The sequence below is a fragment of the Suncus etruscus genome, chromosome 1 (assembly GCF_024139225.1).
Source record: "Suncus etruscus isolate mSunEtr1 chromosome 1, mSunEtr1.pri.cur, whole genome shotgun sequence".
Lineage (NCBI taxonomy): Eukaryota > Metazoa > Chordata > Mammalia > Eulipotyphla > Soricidae > Suncus > Suncus etruscus.
In genome coordinates this window covers 14529493-14552453 of record NC_064848.1, presented here as the reverse complement: position 1 = coordinate 14552453, position 22961 = coordinate 14529493, and the positions used below count along the sequence as shown (strand labels likewise).

At 56.3% G+C, this 22961-nt stretch overlaps 1 protein-coding gene across 6 annotated transcripts in view; it reads left to right on the top strand.

The window, feature by feature from the left end:
* AGAP3 (ArfGAP with GTPase domain, ankyrin repeat and PH domain 3) overlaps positions 1-22961 on the top strand; it is a 46446-nt gene that overhangs the window by 8483 nt on the left and 15002 nt on the right. For 2 of the 6 annotated variants that reach the window (XM_049777711.1, XM_049777739.1), the window contains exons 2-9: positions 15234-15292; positions 15433-15520; positions 15914-15999; positions 16113-16254; positions 16558-16692; positions 16843-16970; positions 19274-19435; positions 22177-22269. In XM_049777711.1, coding sequence (XP_049633668.1) covers positions 15234-15292; positions 15433-15520; positions 15914-15999; positions 16113-16254; positions 16558-16692; positions 16843-16970; positions 19274-19435; positions 22177-22269 — 893 coding nt within the window. Of the gene's footprint in view, positions 1-12797; positions 13696-15233; positions 15293-15432; positions 15521-15913; positions 16000-16112; positions 16255-16557; positions 16693-16842; positions 16971-19273; positions 19436-19860; positions 19906-21178; positions 22017-22176; positions 22270-22961 lie in introns of those variants that run through there. The other 4 variants (XM_049777703.1, XM_049777726.1, XM_049777718.1 and 1 more) reach the window with 4 other exon arrangements.

Here is a 22961-nt window from a genome sequence, read left to right as displayed (position 1 = left end):
ACCAGGCAGTCACAGGAGAAAATGTATTTCAGCCAGGGAGTGTTTGAAAAATCTTGGATCTTACTGAGCCAGTCAAGCTTCTTTTATTTTCTCTGTTGCTTTCCCTATCACTTTTCTTTGTTTTTGGGCCACACCTGGCAGCACTCAGGGGTTACTCCTGGCTCTCTGCTCAGAAATCGCTCCTGGCAGGCATGTGGGACCATGGTCCTGGGTCGGCAGCTAGCAGGGCAAACACTCTACCACTATGCTATCTCTCCGGCCCCTCCCTGCCACTTTTTGTTTTGTCTTGTTTTTTGGCCACACCCGGTGACTCTCAGGGGTTACTCCTGGCTATGTGCTCAGAAATTACTCCTTATTTGGGGGACCATATGGGACGCTGGGGGATTGAACCTGGGGGATTGAACCTCAGTCCGTCCTAGGCTAGCAGGCAAGGCAAGGCCAGACGCCTTATCGCTTGTGCCACTGCCCAAACCCCTTCCCTGCCACTTTTATAAGCCAGTGTTTAACATAAATCACCTGAGGGTCTGGGTTGATATAATGAAGGTTACTCAGAAAAGTGAAACTCACTTTAGAAAAGGTGAAAGTAAAAAGTGATTTTTACAGGGCTTGGAGAGATAGCACAGCGGCGTTTGCCTTGCAAGCAGCCGATCCAGGACCAAAGGTGGTTGTTTCGAATCCCGGTGTCCCATATTGTCCCCCATGCCTGCCAGGAGCTATTTCTGAGCAGACAGCCAGGAGTAACCCCTGAGCACCGCCAGGTGTGGCCCAAAAACAAACAAAAAAAAGTGATTTTACAGGTATATGACAACACCCAGAGTTGGGCTGCCCATTCCTGAGATTCTCACAGGTGGCCCCCAACACTGGGAAGGAAGAAACCAGTGGATGTTGGGTGGCCTCTAATCTTTTCTCCCCCTCTGTAATTGAGGTGTTTTTCCTCCAGGTAAGGGGAGAGCACCACGCGGAAATAACAAGACCCTCAGACCTGTAGCCAACCCCTTTGTGACTCAGATTGACCGTGGCCCAGGAGAGGGTCTCCAATTCCACTCCCCTTCACATACTCCATTCTGCAGGGAAGAGACCAGCCTTTCTCTGCACAACTGTAAGAACAAGGGTCCAGAGCAATAGTACATCAGGGAGGGTGCTTGCCTTACACATGGCTGACCTAGGTTTGATCCCTGGCGTCCAATAAGGTCCTCTAAGCCCAAAAGAGGTGATTCCTGAGTACAGAACCAAGAGTAACCCCTAAGTATTGCAGGTGTGGCCCCAACCTCCCTTTGCCAAAACTCAGAAACAATTGCAAAAATGACTCTTGTCAAACCCAAGGGATAGGGCCGGAGAGATAGAGCGGTAGGGCGTTTGCCTTGCATGCGGCCGACCCAGGACAGAAGGTGGTTCGAATCCTGGCATCACATATGGTCCTCCATGCCTGCCAAGGGCGATTTCTGAGCACAGAGCTAGGAGTAACCCCGGAGCATTGCTGGGTGTGACCTAAAAACAAAAACAACAACAACAACAACCCTGGCCCAGTCCCCCAGCACCTTTACCAGGAACTGCCTGTCCAGGCTGAAGGTAAAGATGGGGATAGATAGTATGCACTGGCTGGGTCTGTTCTCTACTTCGACTTTGTCCTGAGTAGAAACTCCTTACATGGAGCTCATAGGGACAATCTTACACATAAATGGGGCATCCAGACTCAAGTAGACACAGTGGGGAGGGCACTTCTCTTGCACGCAGCCCACCCGGACTGTGTCTTTGGCACCCCAGAGGGTCTCCAGGGCCTGCTGGGAGTGACCCCTGAGCAGAACTGGTATGTCTCTGAGAGGGTATGACTCCATCTGGGGTGGAGATGAGGGTGTGAAGGAGCAGCTCACCTACATTCAGAATTTGGGGAAGGGGTAAGCAGTCTCTACTTCCCAGGTACCCCCCATATTTGGACAAGGGGAAAACTGATTTCTGGGGTGTTTTGGCTCCTAGTTCTGCCCCAGGCACTGATCTGATTTGGGGAGCCAAGCCCACAGAATTGCCTTCACGGTGTGGTGCCAGCTCAGCCCAGCTTGGGCACTGCGACCTGCAGGGAGGGCGGCTCTGATTGGCACTGCCAGACACTGTTTAACGGGAGCAGTGATTTTATTATGAAAATTGCTGGCATAGTGTGTTTTGAAACTGCTCAGACAAGCCACCCCGCACTCTGCTCTGCGCGTTGGAGCCGCAAATGTCAGGAGATTGGCAGCACTTGTTGGTTCTCAGCTCGGAGTGGTGGGACCAGAGAGCTGGTGGCAGAGAAGGGGGGCAGGAATCCCATGGGCACTGGGCAGTTGGAGGATGGCCCTGAAGATTCGGTGTCACCAGTTTGGTTGTGTCTGCAGGAGAGCAAGTGGGCACAGAGGAAGAGCGTGGGGGTCTCGGAGGGTTCGTTCTGGCTGTGTTGGGAGTTGTGCCTTGACCAATTGGTGTCAGAGGCTGGGCACTGAGCGGGCATATGCTTCTGACCAGTAAAAGAAAAAGCTTTTATTTTGGGGGTGGGGTTGAGCCCAGTGACGCTCAGGGGTTATTCCTGGCTCGGGGGACCATATGGGACGCTGGGGGATCGAACCGCTTTTCGTCTTAGGGCAGCTGTGTGCAAAGCAAATACCCTACCGCTGCGCCACCGCTTCGGCCCCAAAGAAAAAGCTTTGTTTCAGGGACACACCTGGATGTACTTGGAAGCTATTCCTGACTCAGTGCTCAGGGGACCCTGACGGATGGGGACCCAGGATCTTCTTTTTTTTTTTTTTTGGTTTTTGGGCCACACCCGTTTGACTCTCAGGGGTTACTCCTGGCTATGTGCTCAGAAATCGCCCCTGGCTTGGGGGGACCATATGGGACGCCGGGGGATCGAACCGCGGTCGGTCCGTTCCTTGGCGCGCTTGTAAGGCAGACACCTTACCTCTAGCGCCACCTTCCCGGCCCCCCAGGATCTTCTTATAAGGGCAAGCAAGACAAGTGCTCTACCACTGAGCCCCTCCCCACCCCAACCCACCCACCCCCACCCGCCACCAAGGAGAGAGAAAAGTTATGGGGAGTGTTATGTGTCCTGGGGAAAAGGGTCCTGCTGGGCCAGACGGAAGCCAGACCAGAAACTGACTTCCTGGAGGAAGAGGCATCTGCTCTTAGGCTTTTTTTTTTTTTTCCCCTTTGGTTTTTGGGCCACACCCAGCGGCGCTCAGGGGTTACTCCTGGCTGTCTGCTCAGAAATAGCTCCTGGCAGGCACAGGGGACCATATGGGACACCGGGATTCGAACCAACTACCTTCGGTCCTGGATCGGCTGCTTGCAAGGCAAACGCCGCTGTGCTATCTCTCTGGGCCCTACGCTTAGGCTTTTTTGAAAGGAAACCTCAAATGCTTGGATGTGGTTTGTGAGCCTGAATGCTGTTGGCTTTCTCTCTTTCTCCTTCCCTCTCTCTCTCCTGTTCTCTCCCTGTCCTCTCCTGTCCTCCTTTCCTCTTTCCCCTCTCTCTCCTCTCTTCCTTTCCCCTCTTTTCTCTCTTTTTCATCTCCCTTTCTCCTCTCTCTTCTTTCTCTTTCTCTTCGTCTTTTGTGGATATCAGCCTTTTTGTATTTGATGATACTTCTGCCCTGAGAACCCCCAAATAGGTACATGCATCATCGCCACCATAAAGCCATTATCATGGTGAGAAAAGGAATGAGACCACCCACTCCTCACAAGAGCTCATCAGACCCACCCTTCCTCCTGTCATTCCCCCACTACCAGTGTCCCCCAGAATCTCATTCTGCTGGAATAAGATCCTTCCCCTTGTACACACCTTGCAATCAGACTGAGCAGAGAGAGACACAGTTCAAGGCACCTGTGCTGTGACCTGGGGAGCCCAGGTTTGGTTCCCCAGTACCACATACGTAGTTCCTTTATTTTTTTGGTTTTTGGGCCACACCCGGTGACGCCCAGAAATCACTCTTGGCTTGGGGGACCACATGGGACGCCGGGGGATCAAACTGCAGTTCATCCTAGGTCAGCCATGTGCAAGGCAAACGCCCTGCTGCTGAGCCACCGCTCTGGCCCCACCTCATGTTCTTTGAGTGCCAAGAGAAGGCTGTTCACCCAGTCAAGGACCAAATTTACAGGCAAGAACCAGCATCCCTGGGCCTGGAGAGATAGCACAGCAGTGTTTGCCTTGCAAGCAGCCAATCCAGGACCTAAGGTGGTTGGTTCGAATCCCGGTGTCCCATATGGTCCCCCGTGCCTGCCAGGAGCTATTTCTGAGCAGACAGCCAGGAGTAACCCCTAAGCAATGCTGGGTGTGGCCCAAAACAAAACAAAACAAACAAAAAAAAAGAACCAGCATCACAGAGCCCAGCAGGGTTGATTGCCTATATAAAACCAGCCACTCCCTCTGTCCCTGCTTTTGGGCCTGCATGTGGGGTCTCTAGGACTGCTGGAATCTAGGCTGGGCAGACAATAATTGTCTGGACATGTGCCCCCACCCTATCCCGGCCTGCTGGTGACACTGAGGATATAAATATAGGAAGGAAGGTGGGTAATGTCTGAGTCACTTTGGGGTGAATTTCAGCACCCTGCATTCAGCCATCCCCTGTCTCTGCACCCTGACTGATACCTTGTCCATGCTGCTCTCTTTGCAGCCTTCATCACCATAATCTAGAAGTTCTCATGGCTGGAGGACCTGGGGAAGGAGCTTGCCAGCACCCCACAGGGTCTCTCAAGCCCCGTCAAGAGTGGGTAGTGCATTTTTCATGTAGGCGGCTGACCCAAGTTCAATCCTTAGCATCCCTTATAGTCCCCCCAAGTCTGCCAGGAGTGATACCTGAGCACCAACAGGTGGAAGGTTGTTTCTCTCCCACTCCAGCTGATCTGGAGATCTCCCTTGGGCCCAGAGGTCTTTGGGCAGTCACTCAGGTGTGGTCTTCCATCATAGACCCACAGATCTCATGCTCCCTGTTGCCTGCAAGGGAGGATTTTTGTTTGAAATGTTTTTCTTTTTCTTTTTTTTTTGTTTTTTGGGCCACATCCGGCGGTGCTCAGGGGTTACTCCTGGCTTATCTGCTCAGAAATAGCTCCTGGCAGGCACGGGGGACCATATGGGACACAGAGATTCGAACCAACCACCTTTGGTCCTGGATCGGCTGCTTGCAGGGCAAACGCCGCTGTGCTATCTCTCCGGGCCCTTTTTTTTCTTTTTCTTTATGAGCCACACCGGTGACGCTGAGGGGTTACTCCTAGCTCTGCAACTCAGAAATTGCGCCAGGGGATCAAACCTGGTCTGTCCTAGGTTAGCCGTGCAAGGCAAACGCCCTACCGGTGTACTATTACTCCAGCCTTGGGGAGGATTTTCTTGCAGGACTATTGTAGGCCTGTGGTCACTATGCTCACAAACAGCCTTGCACATGGTAAGAGATTGTCAACTCTGACTGAATCATCTTTTGGGGGGATTGGACCACACTCAGTGTTGCTTAGGGTTTACTCCTGGCTCTGGGCTCAGAAATTACTCCTGGAAGGCTTAGGGGACCGTATGGGGATGAACCAAGGTCAGGACCGTATGGGGATGAACCAAGGTCAGTCGGGAACTAAACCTAAGTCAGCTGCATGCAAGGCAAATGCCCTATCTGCTCTATTATCGCTCTGGTCTGGAGTCTACCTTCTTTTGTTTTGTTTTGTTTTGTTTTGTTTTGGGGTTACACCCTACAGTGTTCAGGGGTTATTCCTGGCTCTTACATTCAGAAATCGCTCCCGCCAGGCTCAGGGGATCACATGAATCACCATCCTTCTACATGCAAGGCAAATGCCCTACCCCCATGCTATCTCTCCTGCCCCTACCTTCTTTAAGGAGACTGACAAAGTGCCTCACAGCTGCACCCAAGGCTGTGCCCACACCTTGGATTGTCCTACCAGCTCAGGGCAATAAGGAAATGGGCATACAAGGAGCTCAAGGCTGACCATGACCTCTTGGTCTAGCCTCAGGCTCTCAGCTATAAGATGAGAAGCGCTGTGGGCTTGAACCATAGCACAGTGGTAGGGTATTTGCCTTGCACATGGTCGACCTTGGACAGGCCCAGGTTTGATCTCCAGCATCCCATATGGTCCCCTAGCCTGCCAGGAGTGATTTCTGAGCGCAGAGCCAGCCAGGAGAAACCAATGAGCACGGACAAGTGTGGTTGGGGAAAACAAAAGATGAGAAGCTGGAACCGAGCAATAAGCACCGTAAATGAGTTTGCCTTGCATGTGGCTAACCTGGCTTTGCATAAGGTTCCCCGAGTAATTTCAGTGGGTAATGACTGAGCACTGCTGGGTGTGATCCAAACCTCCCCCCAAAAAAGATGAGAAGCATATGGTGGTCTCCAGGCCCCCTTCAGAATCACATCCTGACAGGGCCCTTGGAGCAAATGGGGAGCCCCCTGAGGCCATCTCCAGCCCCAGCCCCCAAGCTGCTCACCTCTCTGCCTGCTCTCAGGTTACCAGGTGTGGTCCAAAATACAAAACAAAACATTAGATAAAGGAGAATTTTGGGCCAAAATGATAGCAAATGCCTCTGTGGTAGGGCATTTGCCTTGCACACAACAGACCCCCAAATCCCAGCATCCCATATGTTTTTCCAAAAACAAAACAAAAAAGGGGATATTTTTTCTGTTTTTTTGTTTTTGTTTTTGTTTGGTTTGGTTTTTTGGTTTTGGCGCTCAGGGGTTACTCCTGGCTCTGCTGCGCTCAGAAATTGCCCCTGGCAGGCTCAGGGGACCATATGAGATGTCGGGAATCAAACCACCATATCCTAGGTTGGCCATGTGCAAGGCAAATGCCCTATCGCAGAGCTATCTCTCTGGCCCCTAAAAGGGGATTTTTGGAGAGCTCTGAATGTTTTTGTGGTGAGGTGCCCCAGTGCTGACACATGGTTCTGGTGTACTCCCTCCCCCATCTGGCTCCCCATTCACCAGGGCTCCAGTTCTGTGATGTGGGACACACAGTATGAATTCCTGCTGTGGCACTGACTGCACATGGGGGTGCCCTGGGCCTGTCTGGGCTAAGGTGGGGTGCTGGAGAACTCCTGGAAATTCACTTATCAGCAGCTTGGTGTCTCAGGGAGCCATGGTCTGCCTGGAGAGCAGTGGATGAACACTGGTGCCCTTTCCAGCCTCTGGGGCCCTGGCTGCAAGGACCCAGGCTTAGGCACAGGCTTGGGTGTCTAGGAAGGGGGGTGTGGAGGGCTGCAGTGGGGGCTTCTTTCTGGAAGAAGGGCTGGGCCACATTCTTGCTGCAAGTGTGGCACCAGAGCAGGTGGCAGAGACAGCTGGACTAGCTTTGGCCTGTGTCCATAGGCACCTGGCCAGGACCAGGGAGGCCCCAGGACTTGGGGCATCTAGACGCCTGGACCAGATTGCCAGCTCTGGCCACCTACTGGCTGGTGACCTGAGGCCATGGATCCCATGGATCCTATGCCCCAGCTGTCCCCTCCCCTCGGAGTCTGGAGCTACAGCACTTATCTCTACACCGGAACCTCATTTCTGAATGTGTGGAGGAGTAGGGGGGCTCATATGGTTGCAGGGGACCCAGTGTGGAAGCAGGGGGTTGCAGACAGGAGAGCTGCTGGAGCCAGTCCTGACTATGGTGTTGACAGCTAGAGGTGCCCAGATGCGTGCCAGGTTCATCTACACTTCTATGGAGGTGGGCCCATCCTGAGGCCTCCAAGGTGGGATAATGGGCAGGGCACTGGGTTTAAGTGACCTTCAATTCCAGGAGGCCACCATCCCCCTTAGAGATCAGAATTTAGACTCTTAAGTTTTTTGTTTGCTTTGGGTTTGGGGTGTGTGTGTGGAGCACACCTGGCAGTGCTCAAGGCTTATTCCTACTCTGTACTTAAGAATCATCTTTGGGGATGGGTTGGACTATACGCAGTGTCGCTTAGGGATTACGCCTGGCTCTGTGCTCAGAAATTACTCCAGGTAGACTTAGGGGACCCGTAGGCCACCTCCCAGCACACTCACCTCATACATACACCTGGAACGAATACTTTTGGAACAACATCTGAACTCTAGCTGGTGGGGCCAAACTCATGTGGTCATTGACTCCTCCATAGCCTCTTCCTACCAATGGAACATTTTACTTTTGTGACCCTGAGATGCAGCAAGCCATTAGATCCTGCTCTTAAGGATCTAATGTTCTCTTCTCAGAAGAAACCCATGCTTCACTTGGCTGGGGGTTTTGGTAGCACCTAGGGCTCAGTTTTGAAAGAAGGGACCTGAGGGAAAAAGGATGGGTCAGAACCGGGAGGAAATAGTCAGGTGACATGCTAGAAGTGAGTGGGATCTGCACTGTCACCTTTGGGGTTGAACCTGCACTAGGCTCTGCTATTGTGCCTTGGGCTGGGGCCTCCACGCATGCTGGATTCACAGGAGCACCAGCAGGGGGGTCCATGGGTGCCACTTGGAGGAGTTTGTTGCCCCAAAGCAGTGGTCGGCAACCTTTTTTTCTACTGAGCCAAATCTCGCCAAAACCATGATTGAAATTTATTTTGAGAGCCACACAGGGCAACGCACTGACAGAGGCTAGGAGCAGAGTCCTGACTCCTGGAGCAGCCACCGGGCACACAGAAGAGCCAAATTAAAAGTGTAAAGAGCCGCATGTGGCTCACGAGCAGCAGGTTGCTGACCACTGCCCCCAAGGACCTTCCTGGAGCAGTTGTGTTGGTGTGAGTTGGGTCTTTGGGGCTGGGATCTTGGTTTCCGCTCTGCCCCCATTGGCTTTAGCATTTACAAGGGAAGGAGGGAGGTGGGAAGATTCCCATTTCTGTACAACTCCTGGGAACACTGCCACCCTACTAGTCTCTGGGGAGGTGCCTTCACTCTTCCTGTCCCTTGTGTTCCTGGGGTAGCTTTGGCTCACAACCCTGGAGGGCAAATATTGGGGGTTCAGATGGTTAGTTTGTTGTGGGGTTGTAGCCTCTTGGCATCTGTATCTGTATGAGTCAGCTGATAATTCTTTTCAGTGCAGGTTCCAAAGAAGGCCCCATGGTAGGAACTGGGTTCAGATTTCTGGAGACACAGTACGTGCCCAACCTGGGTTTGATCCTGACACTGCTTAGAGTCCCCCAAGCACTGCAGTTGTGGTCCCCAAACGTAACAAAACAAAAAGGACCCTGAATGAGAATAAAGGACCAGTTCACCCGGAAAAGCTTACATCCGAATCAGAGGGAGGGGGATTTGATGACGGAAGTTCAGAGATGTCTGTCTGCTGTGTTTGGGAAGGGTACAGCTGAGAAAGCTGACCCTGGTCTCAGCCATTTCCAGTCCCCTTCTGTGGAAACCCATGTTTATTGGGAATAACATTTGTCTCCCGTTTATAGACAGAAATACAGTGAAGGTCAGATGCAACCCATTTTGGGGTACTTTTCACCAGCACCCCACCAGCATTCTCACAGGTTCACTCTGCAGACTGTCCCAGCACGATGTCTCCTACATGTGGGAGTGGGATGATGACCCTGCAAGCTTTTCCCCTATAACTGTTTCAGGCGCACAGCACAGGCCTTGAAGGCCATTCTGGGTGGAGGATTGTTGGGGGTGACTGTGGACAAACTGGGAGCAGCCCAGAGCCCCATGCAGAGAGGAGAGCACAGGCTAAAGTCTGTCCTGCAGTGGGAGGGATGACAATGATGATATTGGCCCCTTTTGGGGACAATTCTATTCATGGGTCTTTGGTGTCCAACAGCCATCACTGGAAGAGATTTTGCTGCCACCTTGTGGGTATGAGCAGGAAGAGCAGGAAACACTGGGAGGCGCCTTCGATGCACTGGGGTCCAGGAAGCTTTTCCTTCATCCATTCCTGGCCTTTGACTTCCTGTTGGAAATAGCGCCACCACCTCCCTTGTCCCAGGGCTTCCCATGTGGCACCACCCCCAAGTCGGGCACACCCAGCGCCCAGCAGCAGATAAACATCACCATGTGCCCCCAGAATGATTTTTATTTGGGGTATCACGCCTGTCGATTCGATGCTCAGGGGCTACTTTTGGTGAGGCTCTGGAGATCCTACAGGGTGCATAAGATCAAAATCTGGTCATCTGGGCCAGAGAGATAACACATCAGTAAGGCATTTGCCTTGCACGCAGCCAATCCAGGATGGACGGTGGTTCGAATCCTGCCACCCATATAGTCCGAGCCTGCCAGGAATGATTTCTGAGCACAGAAATAACCAGAAGTAACCCCTGAGCACCACCGGGTGTGACCTAAAAAAACAAAAACAAAACAACAAGGCCGTATGCAGGGTTGCACCTTTACCCCTGTGCTTTTTTTTTTTTTTTTTTTTTTTTTTTTTTTTGGTGTTTTTGGGCCACACCCGGCGTTGCTCAGGGGTTACTCCTGGCTATCTGCTCAGAAATAGCTCCTGGCAGGCACAGGGGACCATATGGGACACCGGGATTCGAACCAACCACCTTTGGTTCTGGATCAGCTGCTTGCAAGGCAAACACCGCTGTGCTATCTCTCCGGGCCCTACCCCTGTGCTTTTTTCAGATTCACAGTGGCTCATGGAAGTGACCTTGGGCCGAATTTCAAGGCGCCACTGTCCCCAATAGCCACTCCCTCATTCACTGACCCCACATCTGGACACAGCACTGAGCAAAAGGGCTGCTTGCCGCCATGGATGTTACAGGCCTCAGGGAACAGTGCAGCTCACTTAGCCCCCAGAAACCTCCTGCCTCTGAGTCCTAAACCACTGGTGGAGCCTGGTTGTTTGAGAATTTTGTAAGCCAAGTGGATTGAGGGCTTGTTGATGGGTCATTTCCTTTTTATTTTTTTTTTTTGTGGCCTCAGGGATGAGATGCCTGTTCCCAACTGCCCCCGGGCACTGACACTGAGTCCAGACACTAGCTCTTGCCCTCAGCTCTGGAGATGCAGGTGCTTCCTCAGTCCTCTGGCTCTGGTCTGTTTTCCTCTTGGAATCAGGGCCCAGCAGGGCACTTTAGCTAGTGCAGAGGGAGCTGCTGGGTGTTCTGACAACAGGGGGTGCTTTTGTGCCCCAGAAACTGTCTGGTAAGTGAGCACAACCTATACAAGTGTGCTGGATGTGGGGTGTATACCTTGCACTTATGTGTGTGTGTGTGTGTGTGTGTGTGTGTGTGTGTGTGTGTAAGTGAGGCTTCCCCCCCTCTGAGCTGACTAAATACATTTTTTTTTTTTTGGTGTTTGGGCCACACCCGGGGCACTCAGGGGTTGTTACCCCTGGCTATCTGCTCAGAAATAGCTCCTGGCAGGCACGGGGGACCATATGGGACACCGGGATTCAAACCAACCACCTTAGGTCCTGGATCGGCTGCTTGCAAGGCAAACACCGCTGTGCTATCTCTCTGGCCCCTAGATACTACATTTGGGCCTGCCCAGATAAATTTTTCCTGTCCCTGGCTCTCAAATCTCCAGACACCTCTTCTGTCCGCTGTGGTTTCATTTTCATGGATTTCACAATGAATTTCATAGTGAATGGTAACCTTATTTAGGGGATGGGCCATGCTGTGTGTGTACATTCCATACCGTTGTGCAGATGAGTTTGATATAGGGAGACAGGCAGCTGAGAGTTGGAGTTCCAGACTTCTGTGCTTATCTCCTCCTGGAAAGGGCTCCAGAATTTTTGTTGTTTGTTTTGGGGCCATATTCAGAAATGACCCTGGTGGTACTCAGGGATGTCAGGGATCAAACCCAGGTTCTTTGAGTCTAAGACAAGCATTCTCTCCACTGTACTGTCACTCCAGCTCCAGGCCATAGAATTTGAATAAATTCTTGGGGATGGAGCATGGCAAGGCCCTGATCACCTGTCAGGGGACCATCCTAGGACCTCTTCAGCTTGCAGATCCAGCCCGGGACTTGAGAATTTCCACACCCATGATCCAGCCCTGAACACTCTCCCACCACCACCCCCACTCCTCTACCCTCACCCCTGCATACCTCTCAGGAACATGCTAGATAGCTCAGGTCTCCTGTTGGTGTTCCCCTGGGGATCCCACATAGAACCTGGACCCAGAGTTGGATGGGAAACCCAGGACCCTCACCCGCCTCCTCCTAAATTGGTTCCACAATGGGGTTGGGATTGGTGTGGACTCAGTGGCCATGCATGGGCTTTGTGAACCTGCTCATTTCCATGGTTCTCAGGAGTGGACTAAGTCATCTAAGCCCATCTGAGCTGAGCCCTTCCTTTAATGAAGGACTCCCTGCAGCCTCCAGTATCTGCATAGGGACATCTGGAAAGCCCAAGGCCAGACTCAAGCCTTTCACCAAGTATGGCTGGTGCGTCTGAAGTTGAGTCTAGGCCCGAAGCCTAGGTGTACACAACCTGGCTTGGGGAAACGGAAAAACATCTGGCCTTCGGGACCCCCAGAAAGTGATCAGGAGGCGCCTGCCTTGGAAGAGAACCAGGAGCTTACCCCCCACCTCTACCCCCTGCCCAAGGCAGTACCACAGTGCCCAGGACTGTTATTCATGGGGCCTAATGACAGTTCCCAGCTGCAGCCCAGTTTGAGGAGGAGCCCTGGGCTGGAATTTCCAGTTTTCCGCGGGGCTCCCAGCCCGATCCCAAGTGTTCCAGGCCGGGCTTGCCGCCTGTCTTTGTCCCGGCTGGGCTGCCTCCCAGCCCCTCCAGGTCTGGGCTTGCCTGGGCTGGGCCGCCGTGGAGGAGTCGAAAGACTCGGGGGGCCCCCCAAACCTGGCGCCCAGAGGCCCGAGGTCCGTGCGCCCCGGCCCTCCGCGGCCCCGGCCCGGGCCCAGCCCCGCGCCCTTCGCCATGGGTCTGGCCCTCGCCCGCCGGCCCTGAGCATGGAGCGGGGCTGGCCGCCGGGGGACAGCCGCAGCCGGGAGCGGCCCGCCGCCTGCCGCCGCGCCCTGAGCGTCTGCGACTCGCTGGACCTGCACGGCGCCCCGGCCGGCCGCGCCTCCGCCGCCCTGCAGGCCGCCCTGTGCGCGGCCCGGGAGCAGCCGGAGCGGCCGCGGAGCGTGTGCTCGGGGCCCCCCGCGCCGCCCACTACCACCACCGCCACCACCACCAGCGCGCGCCGCCTGCTGCTCGGCCTGCTGCGCCGTCGGAGCCCCGGCCCCGCCGACGCGGCTGCAGCTGCCATCGCGAGCCCGGCGGACCCCGCGCCCAGCCCGGCGCCCGTGCGCCGCAGCCGGCCCTGGGGGTCTCCGCGGCCGCGGCCCACCAGCATGACGTTCCTGGAGGTGAACCGCCTGGAGCTCGCGGCCGACGCGGAGGTGGCGGCGGCGGGCCTGGGCCACGCGGGCAGCTCGGGCTTCCTCCGGGGCGCGTCGTTCTGGAGCAGCCAGCGCTGGCAGGTGCTGCGCGCCCGGGGCACCCCGAGTCCCCGGCGCGGCCTCTCGGCGCTGCGCAAGAGCTTCAGCTTCCGTCTGCGCCGGGGCCAGGAGATCCGGAGAGCCGAGTCGGGCCTGCTGCCCCGCGCGCGCACCCGCAGCGACGGCGACGCCAGCTCCCTGGGCGCCTTCCCCAGCCGCTGCGACCTGCTGCTGGGCACGGCCGACGCCCCGCGCGGCGCCCCCGAGCCCGGCCGCCAGCGCGCCGCCAGCTTGTGGCGGCTGCTCACCAGCCGCTTCCGACGGAGGGAGCCCGCGCCGTCCGTGGCCGTGTCCCCCGTGGCCGCCGAGCCGCTCTGGAGCCGCCGAGCGGCCGCGGCTCCCGGGTACCTGGGCGCGCCCGGCGGTAAGCGCGCATCTCCCTCCCGTCGGGATGCTGGGACAGGGACGGTGCGCCAGCCCAGCCGGGGATCGGATCGTCTCCAGATGGTGCAGGGATAGGGGCTGTTTTGGTGGTGGTGTTTAACTTTATTGATGGATCGGTTGTTGGGCCAAACCCAGCGGTGCCCAGAGGGTTTCTCCTGGCTCTGCGCTCAGAAATCGCCCCTGGCAGGCACAGGGGATCCTATGGGATGCCAGGACTTAATCCACCGTCCTTGTCATGCAAGGCAAATGTCTTACCTCTATGCTATCTTTCTAGCCCCTAAGACTTTATTTTTTGATTGATTGGTTGGTTGTTGGGCCAAACCCAGCAGTGCCCAGAGGGTTTCTCCTGGCTCTGCGCTCAGAAATCGCCCCTGGCAGGCACAGGGGATCCTATGGGATGCCAGGACTTAATCCACCGTCCTTGTCATGCAAGGCAAATGCCTTACCTCTATGCTATCTTTCTAGCCCCTAAGACTTTATTTTTTGATTGATTGGTTGGTTGTTGGGCCAAACCCAGCGGTGCTCAGAGGGTTTCTCCTGGCTCTGCGCTCAGAAATCGCCCCTGGCAGGCACAGGGGATCCTATGGGATGCCGGGACTTAATCCACCGTCCTTTTCATGCAAGGCAAATAAATGCCTTACCTCTATGCTATCTTTCCGGCCCCTAAGACTTTATTTTTTGATTGATTGGTTGGTTGTTGGGCCAAACCCAGCGGTGCTCAGGGGTTTACTCCTGGCTCTGCACTCAGAAATCACCCCTGGCAGGCTGGGGGCACCATATGGGTGTTGGGGATCGAACTCGGGTGCAAGGCAAACGCTCTACCGCTGCTCTCCGACTCCAGGATAGGGGCTCTGGACTGGGCCATAGAGGGAACACGAAGGCGCGCACGCTCCTTGGTTCCCTGCCACTGGACAGGTGGAAGGGAGTGAGTGCCCAGGTGTGTGTGTGTGTGTGTGTGTGTGTGTGTGTGTGTGTAGCATGGCCTAGAAATGAGCAGGGATGAGGCGGCCCCAGGTAGACTCGCCCACCCGTCCGCCCGCCCCCAGTTCCTTTCCCCTGGCCGACCAGGCTCCGCCTTCCACCTCTGGCGGGCCGGGAATGCGGTGGGTGGTGGCCCCACCCAGCCGCCGGGAGCTGTTTCGACTCGCGCACTGCTTGCTGCATGGAGGTGCTTGCCAGGTGTTGGGCCTGGCGTGGGTCTGGGCTGGACCTGCTGGAGCCGGCAGGGGTGAGAGCGCCGGTGTCTAGGGCCCCTGGGGGCATCTGCTGGGTGTGTTCTTTAGCAGATCAGCTCTTGCTGGAGGAGGCATGGACCCCCCAGTGCAGGCAGGGGCAAGTTCTCTTGTCCCCTAGCTCTGGCGTGCTCTGTTCCTTCGTTCGTTTTGCACCTTGGAGGAAATGGGCTGGTTCCCTTGGGGATGTAGGGTTGAGGGTGCAGACCTTGGCCAGGGAAGCCAGACTAGCTCTGCCAGTAGGTGTGGCCCGTGCTGGCCTGATGCTTAGCCTTTCTCTCTGCAGACTCCTTTGTGAACAGCCAGGAGTGGACGCTAAGCCGCTCAGTTCCCGAGCTCAAAGTGGTGAGTGTGGCACAAGGCCTGGAACTGCCCGGGTGGGGTGCAGCAGGCACTCTGGTCCTGGTCCCCTCTTCCTTCCCGGTCTTCCCCTAGTCGCTTCCTCCTCTCTCACCTATGCACTTGTCCTTTGTCTTCCTCCCCAGGGCATTGTGGGGAACCTGTCTAGTGGGAAATCTGCTCTGGTGCATCGCTATCTGACAGGGACCTATGTCCAGGAAGAATCCCCTGAAGGTGAGTAGCTGGCACTCAGCCTGAGGACACCCCCCAGTCCCACCATCCTCTTCACACTCTGCTTCTAGGGTTGGGGTGTGGTTTGGGTGTGGGTGGGGCGTGGCTTGGGTATGAATGGGTGTGGCTGGTACTTGGTTTATGTGAGTGGTTGTGGTTGGGGTATGGCTTGGCTGTGATGGGGTGTGGCTCGGGCCGACTAGTGTGATTGGGGCACTAGTTGTGACAGGGTGTGGCCTGAAGGACTGGTTGTGATGGGGCGTGGTTTGGCTGTAGGTGAGGTGTGATTGGGATAGACCTACCTGTGACTGGGTGTGATGGGCGTAGCTTGGCTGTGACTGGGGGCATTGCTTGGCGTGGGTTTCACACAATATTTTGACTATTCCTCCGTCCTAGGTGGCCGGTTTAAGAAGGAGATCGTGGTGGATGGCCAGAGCTACCTTCTGCTCATTCGAGATGAAGGAGGTCCCCCTGAGCTCCAGGTGATGTCCCTGCCCTGCCCTGCCATGGCTCCCCTTTTCAGAGAGCTCTGGGGAAGGGAGGTGCACTCTCCAGAGTCCAGGCAAGGGTGCCTAATGCTGCCTGTTCCTCCTAGTTCGCCGCTTGGGTGGATGCTGTAGTGTTTGTATTCAGCCTGGAGGATGAGATTAGCTTCCAGACAGTGTACAATTACTTCCTGCGGCTCTGCAGCTTCCGGAACGCCAGTGAGGTGCCCATGGTGCTGGTGGGCACGCAGGGTAAGCAGTTTGGGTGGGTGGGTGGGTGGGTGGGTGACACCCCAGATCTGCAGCATTAACACTGAGCTCTCCATCACTGAAATGGACATGCCCTCCCTGCCCATTGCGTGCTGCCCCCTCCCCAGCTAGATTCTTCCTCTGGCCCGGCTCTGGCTGTGGCCCCTGAGTTGGATACACAGCAGCTCCATTCAGATGATGGCAGAGTTGTTATGGAGCCCAACTTGTGCACACTAGGTGTTCCCCATGCCCCCTCAGACCAGATGTCCCTGCAGACTATGTGACACCTTCCCTCCCCTTCCACAGACGCCATCAGTGCTGCCAACCCCCGGGTCATTGACGATAGTAGAGCTCGCAAGCTGTCCACAGACCTTAAGCGATGCACCTATTACGAAACCTGTGCCACTTACGGACTCAACGTGGAGCGTGTCTTCCAGGATGGTAACTCAGGGCGAGCTGCGGGGGTCTGAGGAAAGGGCCTAACCCTGGGCACACAGTCCAGCAGGCTTGGGGGTGAAGATGGGCACTCGGCTGGGCAGGCTCCTCCCTTCTCCCTCCAGGGTCACTCACTTTGCGGTCCTCTCTCTACAGTGGCCCAGAAGGTAGTGGCCTTGCGGAAGAAGCAGCAGCTGGCCATCGGGCCCTGCAAGTCACTGCCTAACTCCCCGAGTCACTCGGCTGTGTCTGCCGCCTCCATCCCTGCCGTGCACATAAACCAGGTGCGGAGTCCCTTGACTCTTGTCCTGTGATCTGCTACTTGCTCAGACCCCCTGGCTGTGAGCACTGGTCTGCAAGTAGATAGGGATATGGGGTGGCAGGTGATGACCAGGACTGGCACATGGGGCTTCCCTCACTGGCTGACCCCTCTGCCCATATTTGCACCTAGAATTAGCATGTACGCCCAGATGAGGAGGCGGGGGCCCGAGTCAGTCTTGCCAATGTTGTGCCTTGTTACGTGGTCCAGTTCTGCTCTGCACACACACATTTCTTCCCATTTTCAGTTGGGTGCTAGAGATGCTCGGTGTTCATTGTTTAGTGCTAAATGTTGGGGAGCTGAGAGCTGCTCTGCTCTCCTGCCTCGGCTCACCCCGCTTATGCCCCACTTTCTGATGGCATCCATTGCTTTTGTAGAGACCCCTTCATTCTCCAGGGGTTCTCAATTTACTGCCTGTGGGCCACATGTGGCTTGCCAAGGACATTGATCTGGCAGGTGTTTTGTTTTTTGTTTTTTTTTTGGGGGGGGGCCCCCACACCCGGTGGTGCTCAGGGGTTACTCCTGGCTGTCTGCTCAGAAATAGCTCCTGGCAGGCACGGGGGACCATATGGGACACCAGGATTCGAACCAACCACCTTTGGTCCTGGATCGGCTGCTTGCAAGGCAAACACGGCTGTGCTATCTCTCCGGGCCCTTGGCAGGTATTTTTTGCTGCCACTGCTTGTCCTGCTTGGCAGCCAACTCCTGGGCACACAGTGCACATGTATGGGACAAGTACTACACTCTCCAACTCCCCACCTTTTTTCTGTCTCTTGACTCTTCCTGAGACTCTCAGTCTCAGGCAGGGGTCCTCAAACCATGGGCCACTATTATTCATATTATTTTTTCTTTTTTTTGGGGGGGGGCACACCCGGCAGCGATCAGGTGTTACTCCTGGCTCTATGCTTAGAAATCGCTCCTGGCAGGCTTGGGGACCATATGGGATGCCGGGATCCGAACCACCATCTTTCTGCAAGTAAGGCAAATGCCCTACCTTTATGCTATCTCTCCAGTCCCATAGTATTTTTTTTTTTTTTTTTTTTTTTTTTTTTTTTTTTTTGTGGTTTTTGGGTCACACCCGGCAGTGCTCAGGGGTTATTCCTGGCTCCAGGCTCAGAAATTGCTCCTGGCAGGCACGGGAGGACCATATATGGGACGCCGGGATTCGAACCGATGACCTCCTGCATGAGAGGCAAACGCCTTACCTCCATGCTATCTCTCCGGCCCCCCATAGTATTTTTTTAAACTATAGTCTGGCCCTCCAGCAGTCTGAGGGACAGTGAGCCCCTGTTTTAAAAGTTTGAGAACCCTGCTGTACTCAGTTCCCTCTTTTTTTTTTCCTCTTTGTTTTTTTGTTTTTTGGGTCACACCCAGCAGTGCTCAGGGGTTACTCCTGGTTTCATGCTCAGAAATCGCCCCTGGCAGGCTCGGGGAACCATATGGGATGCCAGGATTCGAACCAATGACCTTCTGCATTAAAGGCAAACGCCTTACCTCCATGCTATCTCTCCGGCCCCTCAGTTCCCTCTTGTCTTTTTTTTGTTTGTTTGTTTGTTTTTGGGTCACACCCGGCAGCACTCAGGGGATACTCCTGGCTCTGTGCTCAGAAATCGCCCCTGGCAGGCAAGGGGGACCATATGGGATTTCGGGATTCCAACCACTGTCTGTCCTGTGTTGGTTGCATGCAAGGCAAATGCCTTACCGCTGTGCTATCGCTCTGGCCCCCTTCTGCCATTTTTTTGTGCAAAAAGGGGCCCCAAGGTTTGTGTGGACTTCTCTGAAGGGCCCTTAAGTGACTCTGCCTGGAGGTGCAACCTTGAGGCTGGTGTAGACTAGGCAGTGTGGTTTAGGGAGTGCTTTTAAGACCGCCAACAGCTGGACAGTGAAGGTGAAGGCAGTGAGCATCCTGGGCAGTGTGTGTCAGGACAACTGGAATGCGGACGGTGAATGTCCAGGGCACTGAGTGTCCAGACAGGCCGGCTCTCTTGTGGAGTCTCTGCCTTGCCCAACAGTGACTCTTCCTCTCTCCCTAGAATGCAGCTCTGCCACGCCATGCTCGGTCCCTGCCTGCCTGCCAGCCTTTGTGTCCCCCTTGTCCCTGGGAACATTGGGCCCTCTTCTTAGCTGGCCCTGCTGCCAGCCTGCTGGACATGAGAGCAACCCTATTCAGAGATCATCCCTGACCAGGCCCATTGGCAACCAGGCCTCTGCCCAACCCCAGCCCCCATGCAGTGTCTCGCCTACTCTCAGCTGCATTTCTGTCCACAGGCCACTAATGGCGGCAGCGGCAGCGGGTTCAGCGACTACTCATCCTCGGTTCCATCCACGCCAAGCATTGGGCAGCGGGAGGTGCGCATTGAGACCATCGCAGCCTCCTCCACCCCCACCCCCATCCGCAAGCAGTCCAAGAGGCGTTCCAACATCTTCACGGTACGAGCCCAGCCGGTTGAGGGGCGCCTCTGCCCTCCACCAGCTCCCCTGGGCCCCCACACCCACCCCATACCCGCCAGCCTGTGGCTGCTACACTGAACCCATCACACACTGCCCCCTCCCTGCTGGTGCCCAGGGCACCTGGGAGACCCCCTGTCAGGGGTCTATAGGGAGCACTGAGCCCCCACCCCATTCCTGTTACAGTACTGTGATGGCTGCAGGAGGTTTAGATAGCGCCTCCTTCGCCCTCTCTCTGTCCCTCCAGGCCTGCACCTCTGGGTGGGTGGCCGGTGCTCATCCAGTCTGCCCCTCCCTTGACTCTGCGCCCCTAGCTAGGCACCCCAACCCCCTGACCCCAGGGCTCTTAGGTCCCTGAGCCTGCTGTGTCTGACACGCAGCGTCCACCCCTGACTCTCCTCCTCCAGCTGGGACCTGGCTGGACCCTCCCGGGAGTCTTGGGTCAGACACAGGTGGGTGCGCCGCCCGTGTGGACTCGCAGGAGATCACCCCGTCTCTCCGCGTCACCCCATGCGTCTCTTTCTGAGCGTCAGGGCTGGGCGATCGGGCAGGCCCTGGGGGACCCGCTCCCCTTCGCCCCTTGGTGCTTGCAGGCCCACCCGCCCAGCCTCCATCTTGCCCAGAACCTGCCTGGCCTGCCTGTCCCATGCTCTGTGCTTCCCGCGCCCTCCCTGGCCTCTCTGCTCACAGCTGCTATTGCCCTGACCCCTTCGTGTCTGCCCTACCCACCCTGGCCACCCCGCGCCTGGCTGCCTGCTTCTACCCCTGCCGCACTCTCGGGCCGCCGCCCCTGCTCGCCACATCTTCCTCTGTCCCCTGCACCCTTGGCCATTGTCCCCTGCTTTCCGCTCGCTCGGCCTGTCTGGGGCTGTTCGAGCGGCTCCTGTGGGCCTTTCTCCCGGCCTGTGCTCCCCTGCTGGCTGTGCTCCCCGCCACACCCTCAACTGCGCACGGCCAATCTCCGGCCCTCCTGCCCTCATCTGCACACTGGTGGCCTGAGTTTTCCTTTCCGTTGTTTCCATGGTGACCTCACTTGCGCCATTGTCCCCGAAGCGGCCTGAAGACCGGGTCCATCTCTCGGGGTACATCTCGGGACCTCCCCTCTCATCGTCGCTGTTGGGGCTACCTCTCCCCATGGAGCCACACCTGCCGTGTGGCCTGTGACATGGCCCCCATCACTCATTCACTCCTTCTGTTCCCACTCTTGCCCGGCTCCCATCCTGGGGAGGGCTCCCAGGGGTCCTCTGGTGGGGGGGTGGCTCCTGGCTTAGCCCAAGTGGGCTGAACCCCGCTTTCCCTGACTAGTTCTTCGGTCTGGGGGCCCAGTGGCCCCGTTGCCTCCCTCCTGCCTGGGCCGGAGGGGTCAGCGCTGATGTGGGACTGTGGGCAGCTGCCTCTGGCCTGGGTCTTCCTTGTGACTCTGATTAGGCCCCAGCTGTTGTGACTGTCTGTTGTCTCCTCCCTATTCTCCTAGTAGCCTGGGAGATGGGGGCTGTGGGGTCCGGGCTGCCGAGTGGTGAACAGTGCCCGCTGAGACCAACACTCACCTCCTCCTGTTCCTCCTCCTCCTGCTCCTTCTCCTCCTCCTCCATGTCCTCCTCCTGCTCCTCTTCATCCGCTGCCGCCTCTCCCCAGGCGCCTGTGTCTCTGCCCTCACGCTGCTAACCGACTCGGGCGGGGCTTGAGTTTAACTTGCCAAAATCTTTATTCTTTCGATATTTGCAGATATGTGCCACTGTTTCCAACTTTTCATCAACAAAAAGGCCTTTCCAACTCCTTCCAAATTAGAAGACCAGGTGGTGACACAGCACCTCTGGACTGTCCCCTGTGCGGGCCGGGCGCCGGGACTGCTCTCAGATGAGACGCGGCCACGAGCTCCCCGCTCCAGAAACCCGCAGGAACCTTTGTAACTAACCCCACCCCAGGGAAGGCTAGGGGTGCTGGAGCCCGCGGCGGGGGGCGGCCGCTGCTGCGCCAGGCTCGCTGCATGGAGAAGACGGGAGCCCGGTGCCCGCCCGCAGCCCACGGCCCGCAGCGCGACGAGGCCCAGAGGGGCGGGCGTCCGAGAACCCCGCAGACCCAGCTGCTCCTGGGGAGCCTCCCCGCCCCCTTCCTCTGCTCCTTCCTGCATGGACTTCTGCGTTCCTGCTCCGCGCTCCGGACGCCGCAGCCTCGCCGTGCGCGCGCTTGCCTTTTTCCCCTCTCCCGTCTCTTGGCCCCCCTCCCCGCCCCGTTTCCTAGGATCCACGTCTGGAGCCTGGCAGGGGCTCTGGGCATCTTCGGGCCTGTCTCCTCTCTCTCTCTATCCACTGTGCCCCTTGGGCCTTGCTGATGCCCGCTCACTTCTGGACTTGACTCCTCCCGCCCCGGTCCTTTGCCCTGGTCTCTGGCCACCCACTGGCCGCCTGTCCTGGCCCACCCCTCTCAGGCCCTGCCCCTGGGCTGCGCACTCCTGCGCTGGTATCTCGTGTCCCACCATGTCTTTTGTAAGGGGCGGGTGCGGCTCAGTGCTCTGTGCTGCTCTGTATGGTGCCGTGTGTAAGAATAAACCCGTTGGAATACTCGTGGTCTCCATTCCTTCCCGGTCCCGCCGCCCTGGCCCGGCGGCCCACCATTAGGGCCAGCCCTGGAGGAGGGAGGAAGGGAGGGTGGGCAAGCCCGCTGGCAAGTCATACCTGGCTGTTACGGGGCCTCCCTAATGTGCCACTTCTTTTCTCTTCCAGTCTCGCAAGGGGGCAGACCTGGAGCGGGAGAAGAAGGCAGCCGAGGGCAAGGTGGACAGCATCGGCAGTGGTCGGGCCATCCCCATCAAGCAGGTCAGCTTTCCCCTGTGGCCTGGGAGACCACAGTGCCCAAAACAGCCCAAACCCCACCCTGGGGGTTGCTAGGGTGGCTCCAATGGTGGGGGACATGTCAGGACAACTAAGTTGGTCCTACCAGAGGCCCCTTTACCGGGTACTCCTTCCTTCCCTTTCACTCCAAGTCTATTTTCCCTAAGGCAGGGCCATAGTACAGTGGGTAAAGCACTTGCCTTGCACATACCTGACCCAGTTTGATTCTATCCCCAGTATCCCTGAGTACCGCCAGGAGTGATTCCTGAGCACAAAGCCAGGAAGAATCCCCGAGTACCGCCAGGTGCTACCTCAAAACATAAAAAGGAAAATTAAATCCAATTTCCCACATATATATATATATATATATATATATATATATATATATATATATATATATATATATATATGTACAGTGTGGTTGATGCTTTTATGCAGAATCTCCTCCTCACCACAGGGTGGCAGCAGAGAGCCACCAGCCAGCCTTTGCACTTGTGCTGCGCAGCCCATCTAGTGGTTGCTCTCTTGGGTGTAGGGGGCGGGATTAGATGTGTCTGGGGCCTGGTGTCCTTAAAGGTAGGGAATAGTGGCCTGTAGTTTGTGGGCTGCACCCACAGAGGTAACTGGCCAGCCTGCGCCCAAGCCCTGCGCTGGGTATATCCATCTAGGGTGGGACT